Source organism: Cajanus cajan, chromosome 7 (assembly GCF_000230855.2).
Source record: "Cajanus cajan strain Asha chromosome 7, NIPB_CcT2T_4, whole genome shotgun sequence".
NCBI lineage: Eukaryota > Viridiplantae > Streptophyta > Magnoliopsida > Fabales > Fabaceae > Cajanus > Cajanus cajan.
The window spans coordinates 57,890,202-57,899,122 of NC_138523.1; the positions used below are offsets into that span (position 1 = coordinate 57,890,202).

The following is an 8,921-nucleotide window of genomic DNA, read 5'->3' on the forward strand; positions in this document are numbered from 1 at the left end:
TGGAGTGGAAATTCCATACGAAGTTGGGAGTGTAGTGCCATTTCATCCTCCTTTTATGAAAACTAGCGCTTATTTTAGAGTGGCATTAATAGGTTGAATATTCAATTTTAGTAGGTTGTAGTAGCGCCAACACATCACATTCCAAACATTTTTCTCTATTCCAGCTATAATATAAGATCATTGCTATGATTTCAAATTTGGCTACAATCCTTCAATGATGATAAAACTATACTTTTTCTTTTACATTTTGTCGCAAATGTTATATTATATTCATCGTGTCCCCAAGTAGAGACATAATTTTCCAACTAGTTTGTCATTAAGCAACACTATTCTTTTACCCTCCCTAAAGATGTTAATTTATTTTGAGTAAAGTATTAATTTGAAGTTTAAATTTGTACCGTCTATTGATTAAGTTAATAACATTATATATAAAAAAACAAATTTATTGTTCATCTACGTCAATTGTTAATCTTTTTAATCCTTAAAGTTAGAAATAAAACAATTCTGAATGGTAAGTTTTAATAATTTATTAATCGAATTAGTTCTTCACTCCAACGTTAAAGATCAAAGTCAATTTCTGTTTCTTTTGTGCACACAAGAGAATTACAATTGCATAGTATAGTTAAATAAGCCTCTCTATAAATATTGATAAGAAAAAGTAAAAATAAAAATAAAATTATGATTTATAATTATATCTATACTAATATATAAATCTATACTAATATATAAAGGAAATACTCTTTTTTTAGTAATTACTTTGGTCTCCACTTTTTTTAGACCATTATACTCTTTTATATTAAAAAATTAGAAAAAATATTTTTTAATCAAATTTAAAAATTTGAAATTAATAAATTATTTTTACAATAATTACTTTTAATTTTTATTTTTACATGAATTATTTTATTCTTTATTTATTTTTTAATAATTATTTTTTATAAGTAAATTTTTATTTTTTTTATAATTTTTTTTAATACAATACAGGTATGAAGTATCTTTTTCCTGTTAGTTATTATAAAATAAATTTACAAAATTTTTTTGGTATTAACTTAAAAAAATGAACTTGTTCATATAAAATTTTATTTTGCGAAAGAAAATGTAATTAGAGCATGGATCTTCTACATTGTACTCTAGGAAGTAGGAACCAATTATTAAAACAATTCTAATCAAATCATGAGCTAATTATAATTTAAAAAAAAATGCAATCCATTGATCTTCTACTCTATACTTAGGAAGTAGGAACATTATATTAAACCAATTCTATAAAATGCGTTTGCCGGGAGTCGAACCGGGTCTATTGCTTGGAAGGCAATTATCCTAACCGTTGGACTACAAACGCGATTGATGAAATTTTGATACACGGTTTTATCTGAAGTGATAAAATTTTAATATTAATGCTTAAAAACAAATTCTTTAAATACAGCGGGGGACAACACACCATTGAATTTCACTTAACAAATAGGAATGGTGTAATAATTGATACAAAAACTAATTTTAGAAAAGAGACAGAACAGAAAGAATATTATTTTTTCTAAAAAGTTATTTTACTTTTTTTAAGAGAAAAAAAGTTACGTATTTTTTCCATTACCTTATGAAGATTACGGTGTTTTTTTTAAAGAACTTTTGAAATATGTATTTGAATTAATTATTTCTCTTGAAATAAAATAAAAAAAACTTAAACTGCCTTATCCCATCTCATATGTTTGACATCCATCCATTGAGATATAATTGAAAAACGTGTGCTCCATTTTAATTAACTAATAGTTTTACTCATTATTATCCTTTAAACTACTTGTTACACATATTTTCTGTCACGAAATCTTTTAATTAAATAAAAATAGTTTTTATTAGTGGAAAAAAATATTAAATAAATATAATATTTAATTATTTTTTATACTAATATGGAACTTCACTTCATACTTAAAATCTAACAATTTCATGAAAATTTAACATCTAGTTAATGATAAGGAATAATATACATAAAAATAAGTTGTAACGAGTTTGGCTATTTATAATGTGATTTTATTTTTATGTGACAAAATTAGGATATAAAAATAGCTATTTACAATGTGATTTTATTTTTATGTGACGAAATTAGGATATAAAAATAAAATAAGAATTTATTTATCCTGGGATAGGAAAGCACTTGATGTGTGTGCCTTCACATTGCAGTTTGCAAGAATAGCCAATCCTAGTCAGACGTCAGGTGAAAACGTTACTGTGGCAATTGTCAGTTCTCACTTTACAGCGTTGCCGTTTACCCCTTTCCCCACGCGCCTCTTCATGCGCGTCCCAACCTACTCATTGCATAACGCCGTAACCGTTTTATGCCTCCTTCTTTGCTATTGTATCCTATCCCGTTAAAAACGTGATTATCTGCTTACGTTACGTCAGATCCATATTTCTTCATGTTTAGTCGCTAGTCACCACTCCCACTTGCGACTAGATACCAATTTTGCTTAATTATGGTTCCTAAACCTAAAGTGTACGATAGAAAGGACATACTGACCCAAAAATGTTCACCATTTATGACTATACCATTTTATTTACTACTTTATGCTATTAACTGTGTTCCTTCTGTTTGTTCATGAATAAATAAGACAAAATTATTAGAAAAAGGTGTTAAAGTCAAGATTATTAGTTATTATTTTTCTATTATGATAATGATAATTAGGACTTTAATAAAGTTATATTTTTTGAATTTGAAGATTCACGTATTAAATAATGTAAATAAATATTTTACGAATATTAATTAAGAAACTAATAAATATTTTTTTTAAAACTTATACTGCTTGATAAAGATAATTTACCGTGGGCGTGGAATGAAAGTGATGAAAGTAAATTTATAAATAAATGAGGCTACGGTGTCATAAGAAAAACTTCCTAAAATAAAGTGATTTCTGTGAAAATTAGAGAAAACAATTTAATTATCACATTTAACTTTATCATATTAAAAAAAATACTTATGATATTTAATTAAATGTATAATTAAATATGTTAATTAATTAATATTATTATAATTATTACATATTCGATTATATATACATAATTAAAAACCATTATAATAAAATATAATTGATTAACATAATTATTATATTTAATTATGTATATACATAATTAATTATGTTAATTAATTATTTATTATTATAATTATTAATATTCAATTATTTATACACATGATAATGATTGTATTAAAATATAATTGATTAACACATTCAATTATGTGTATACATAACCGAATATGTGCTGCATTTTATCTTATTTTTATTTATTTATTTTAAATATATAATAATAATAATTATAATAATAAATAAATAGATAAAAAATAAATAACTTATCTTTATATATAATATATTATTTAAAATATTATTTTTCTTAATTTTATCTAATTTTATCCTACTAATTAATTATAATTTTTTTTTGTTAAATCAATTTTCTCTTATTTTGTTCTCTTTTTTTTCCTCCAATTTTTTCTCTTATCTCAAGTTTCAAGCAAAGCTAGGTAGAATTACAAGGAATATCCCCATTAAAAGTGTACTGACATTATATATTTTTAAAAGGATAAAACTTAAGTAAAATATGATTAAAATTCAAAATCCTGTGGATAATATTTTAATTTCTCATTAATTTAATGTTCATAATGTTATATTATTTCTTTTTATCTTTTTAATTTATTAATTTGATATTTTATACACATTTACTAATATTTAGTCAATGTTATTTTTAAAATAAAATATTTATTTTATATAATTAAGATTTTAATATTTTATAAATAAATTATATTTTTAATATATATTATAATCAACATTAAAATTCATAATAAATAAATAATTTTTTATATATTAAAAACGTACTTTTATCTTGCACGAAAATATATTTAAGAATTTTTCATAATGAGAAAATTTGTACCAATTTTAACTTTTTATTTAATTTATTTTTTATTTATCATAATTATTTATAAATTAATATTTTAAAATATGTAATTAATAAATAAAATAATTTTTTTATTATAATATAAATTATTTATCATAAATCTAAAATATAATTTATATGTTAATATATATACTATTTATATATATATTAAACACAAATTACTATTTTTAGAAATTTTTATTCGATTAAAAGATTTATATTTTTTTTAAATTTAATTTTAATATATAACTAATATTTTTTTTATCGTACTATTAATCAATAAAAAAAACCATGAATCAACAAAGTAGGACCGATGAAAAAGATTAAGTTATATTTATCTTTTAATTTGTTTAGAAGGAAAGATAACACAAATAAAAAGTTGACAGAAAATAAAATGATTTTTTAATGTTATTAATTGTATAATAAGTAAAAAGAAAGAAAATAGATATAAATATATCGATTAAAATATAATGTATAATAATTGAAGATATTTTTGGTTTTTTTTTTTACTTATTAAGCTGTCTTATCTTACTATTTTTCACTTCAAAATGAAAAACAGAAATTTTTTAGTGATGATCACTTTTCTTTTCTTCCTTGTTTATCAAATAGGAGTTTTTTTATATATATTTTATTTTATTAAAATGATGTGTTTTTCCCCCTATTTCTTTAGTTCTTTTGTCATGTTTCAAATAAAAAATCAAACTTTGTTATTAATAGTTAACAAATTTGTTAAAGTGATGATAAATTTGATTTTTTAAACAAGATTTTGAATTTAACATATATGTAAGAAAAAAAATATAATGAAGAAAGAAACAGTAATTTAATTATAAAAATAATAATAAATATAACTTATGCAATGAATTTAATTAAATGTGAATACAAAATCACATAGATTAATAATTAAACAATGGACTGAAGAAAAGGTGGAGAATCGAAATAAAATAGAAAAAAGTTATCTGATCTGCAATTGCATGGATGAATGAGTGAGCCCGGGGACACAAAGAACCAAACCCAACTGGGTCCAATCAGTGAACCAGCTGTCAAAACTCACTCTTCCTACTCCCTCCACATCACCATCCCCACACTCCTCTATTCGCTTTTTCCAAGAACCAACCCACACACAAATATCAACTCAACAAACTAAAATATTTATTAAATTTTTAAATAAATAAAAAAAATGTAACTTACTATAAGACCATTCCCTTATGCGCCTTCCTCCCTCCCCTCTTTCTCTCTCTCACACACTTTCTCTCTCTTCGCCATGGAGGCCCAACCTCCAACCCCCTCCACCGCGCCTCCGCCGCCGCCGCAGCACCTCAACTACCCCGACTCCGTCGAGTCCTCCCCACGCTCCCGTAACACCGATTCCTGGGATGAGCCCTTCGCGCCGGCGTCGTCGAAGCTCCGCCTCATGTGCAGCTACGGAGGCCACATAGTGCCGCGGCCCCACGACAAGTCCCTCTGCTACGTGGGCGGCGACACGCGCATCATCGTGGCCGAACGCGCCACCTCACTCGCGGAGCTCTCCACGCGCCTCTCCAAGACCTTCCTCAATGGACGTCCCTTCACGCTCAAGTACCAGCTCCCCAACGAGGACCTGGACTCCCTCATCTCCGTCACCACCGACGAAGACCTTGAAAACATGATCGACGAGTACGACCGCACCGCCGCCGCCGCCGTCAAACCCTCCCGCATCCGCCTCTTCCTCTTCCCCACTAAACCCGATTCCACTCACTCCATCCCTCCCCAAATCCTCGACACTTCAGCAAAATCCGAAGATTGGTTCCTCAATGCCCTAAACGGCGCCGGATTGCTCAACCGAGGCTTTTCCGATTCCGCTTCCGTTAATTGCCTCCTCGGCCTCGACGATGAAGTTGCCGCGAATGCTCTCGAACAGGGTTCCAGGGACGTCGGGGATGGAGGCAGCGGCGCCGCCGCCGCCGCTTCCCAAGGTGGATCCTTCGGAAACGGGAAGAATTTGAAGCAGGATGTTCACTCCGTTCCCGATTCGCCCATGCTGGAGACGACGTCGTCGTTCGGGTCCACTTCGTCGTCGCCGTCGCTGGCGAATTTGCCGCCGATTAGGGTTCACGCCGTGGAGGATCAGAAGGTGATGGGGATTGAGGAGCAGTTCGCTCAGATGGGGGTTGGAGTGGGGCAGAAGCAGGATGAGGGTTTTGTTTTGCTGTCTTCGCCGCCGCCTCCACCTGTACCGGCCACGCTCGCCGCCGTGGGGGTTCCGCTTGCGGCGGCGACGGTGGTCGCCGGGGAGTATCATAATCGGGTCATCTCCGATGATGAGAGATCCGATCACGGGGTTCCGGTTGGGTATAGGAAACCGCCCACTCCTCAGCCACAGGCTCAGACACAACAATTACAGACACAATCACAAACACTTGCGCCTCAATTTCAACAGAAGTCAACTGGTGGTGGCGGCGTTGCTGATTTGCCTTCTCCCGATTCAGTTTCAAGGTATTTTCAATTTCACTTTCCTTTTTCGTTTTTCTGTAGTTGGATTTGGCTTTCAATTGTTTTAATGTTAAGTGTTAGAATTGGATTGTTTATTATATGGTAAGGGGTTTTGGTTGTTGGTGTTAGAATTTTTTGGATTGGCAGTGTTTGAATTAGGTTTTTGGTGATTGTTTTGATCCTGCAGTGATAGTAGTCTTGCAAATGCAATTTCGCGTCAGAAACCTGCTGTTTATCAAGATCAAGTTCAGATTCAATCAGGGACTACAAGGGTTCCTAGTAACCCTGTGGATCCGAAGCTTAATGTGTCTGATTCGCATGGTCGGATTCAGATGCAGCAGCATGTACAGGACCCTGGATATTTGTTGCAGCAACAATTTGAACAGCACCAGCAGCCACTGCCGCAACAGCAATTTGAACAGCTCCATCATCAGCAGCAACAACAACCGCAACAACAGCAGCAGTTTATACATGGCACACACTTCATTCACCATAACCCTGGAATTTCTGCGTACTATCCTGTATATCCTTCTCAGCAACATCCCCAGCATCAGCAGGTTTACTATGTGCCTGCTAGACAGGCTCAGGCTTACAACTTGCCTGTGCAGCAGGCTAATATTGGTGAGTCCACGGGGAACATCCCTTCTAACCGGCCACAAACTCCGCCGAATCCTGCTACATTGGTTCCACAACCCGGTGCTTACAATCCTATGAGAAATGCTCCCATGCCTAAAACTGAAATGAGTGCTTACAGAGCTGCAACTGCAGGCACCCCACAACTAGTTCAAGTTCCTACAAGCCAGCATCAGCAACAGTATGTCACTTACTCACAGATTCATCATCCATCTCAGTCCATGGCTCCCAATTCTGCTGCCCCTGCCAATTATGCTTTCGATTATGCGGATCCTGCTCATGCTCAAATATACTATTCTCAACCTCTGGCACCCACAATGCCCTCACAGTACCAGACTATGACAGCCGCTGCTGTGATGATGCAGGATGGTTCAGCCCAGCATCCCTCAGACAGTGTGAAGCAGCAGATAAGAACCTCACAGCCATTATAAACCAGTCCTTCAATAAATGAAACAATTTTGAAAAAAATGGGTTTGGTTTCCCTTCAAGTTTTTATATGCAGTTCATGTCCGTCATGTTTGGTAAACTGTTTGTGGTATGTATTTGGATAGAAAAATAAGAAACTGTTATCTTCTTGTACTCTTTTCTTGTATGTCATAATTTATATAGGAAACGAAATTGGTCCAGGGTTATACTGTAAAAGGTCAAGTCTGAAACATTGTATTGTGAAGTTCAAATATCAATTCCCAAAATGATTGTCATATAAATTAGCTGGTATTGTTTCTTGCTCTGGTCTAGTGATTCATGTTTATGACAAACTATTTATTCCTGTTGACAAGGGCAATGGATGTGGCCATTTCAAGTTTTGGACTCGCAGTTTGTCCTTTGTCCCTTATGTGACCACAGCAGCCATGCATGAAGGACCACAAATTTTCACTTCTTCGTGTACTCAGAAATCATATATCAGTGTGGCCGCATTTTCAGTCCTCTTGTTCGTTTTATATTATGGGAAAAATCACATTTCTGCTGATTGACTTCAGTTTTTGCTGCGCCTGACCGAACAAAAATGTCCTTGCTGAGTTTTAATTTGAATTTGATTCTCCTTGATGAAAGCTACACCTTGAATTATCACCAATATGCCAGCCTTTAAATGCATAACCAAAATCAAAAAATACAAAATAAGAATACTGCCTCTTTTTCTTCTTGGTAATCAAGTGGATTCTTTAAGTTCTTTTCAAGCTGCAGAGTATGACTTTATACAGAGATAAGGTAGTCCTATAAAAATTGATCACACAGGACAAATTGACAACACGACGTTTGTAAATTATCCTGATTTTGCTAGATAGCAATACTTTTCATGTTATGCAAGAATACTATCACAGAAGCAAGTCTCTTGCGTTGCTAAGATAACGTGAGGGTCTGAACTCAAATGCTGTAGTATGCTTAAGAGAGCTACTATGACAAAGGCTGGCACTTACAGAAACCAGACCTATCTTGAGAAAGACACAAATGTATGATGATAACAATGTTAAGCAAATGAATTTGATTGATGTGAAATTTTAACGTATAGTGAATTTTAAGATTAATATAAACCCTGCACAACAGAGTGCACGTCACATATGATGGTTTTGCTGAATTTCATGTGACTTTAGCGGTAAGGTACATTAAGATTCGATGTTTTATTGTATTAAAGTATGTGCTGAGTACTAGTTAGTGGTTAATATAAGAATAGTTTAACTGTACGAGGTTTAAAAGTTGGGATTAGGCGTGAGTAAGATTGAGCTGGTTACATGCTTGGTAGGACAATTTTGCTAGTCTCGAACCAAATAGAAATAATATACGATTGAAAACAAACAAAAGTATACTTAAATATTAACATGATTCAATTACACGTTTGCACGATTAAACACTCAAATATTGTCATCCGTGACTTAAAATTAAATCTTGGTGACAAGTGGTTGATGCTGACT

At 32.3% G+C, this 8,921-nt stretch overlaps 1 protein-coding gene and 1 non-coding gene across 2 annotated transcripts; one reads left to right on the top strand and one right to left on the bottom strand.

The window, feature by feature from the left end:
• Positions 1 to 1,265: 1,265 nt before the first annotated feature.
• Positions 1,266 to 1,336, bottom strand: TRNAG-UCC (transfer RNA glycine (anticodon UCC)). Its single transcript has one exon. It is a non-coding gene; the product is annotated as a tRNA-Gly (tRNA).
• Positions 1,337 to 5,102: 3,766 nt separating this feature from the next.
• PDE331 (Octicosapeptide/Phox/Bem1p family protein) lies at positions 5,103 to 7,718 on the top strand. The gene is made up of 2 exons (XM_020380484.3): positions 5,103 to 6,381; positions 6,566 to 7,718. Exons 1-2 carry the CDS (start codon positions 5,171 to 5,173, stop codon positions 7,440 to 7,442), a joined length of 2,088 nt encoding a protein of 695 aa, XP_020236073.2. The 5' UTR covers positions 5,103 to 5,170; the 3' UTR covers positions 7,443 to 7,718.
• Positions 7,719 to 8,921: the final 1,203 nt, after the last annotated feature.

What these genes read in the sequence shown, in the direction of transcription:
- PDE331 (XM_020380484.3), top strand. Translation starts at nt 5,171, where the DNA reads ATGGAGGCCCAACCTCCAACCCCCTCCACCGCGCCTCCGCCGCCGCCG. An exon ending in TCTCCCGATTCAGTTTCAAG is followed by an intron (nt 6,382 to 6,565) that starts GTATTTTCAATT and finishes TTGATCCTGCAG; the next exon opens with TGATAGTAGTCTTGCAAATG.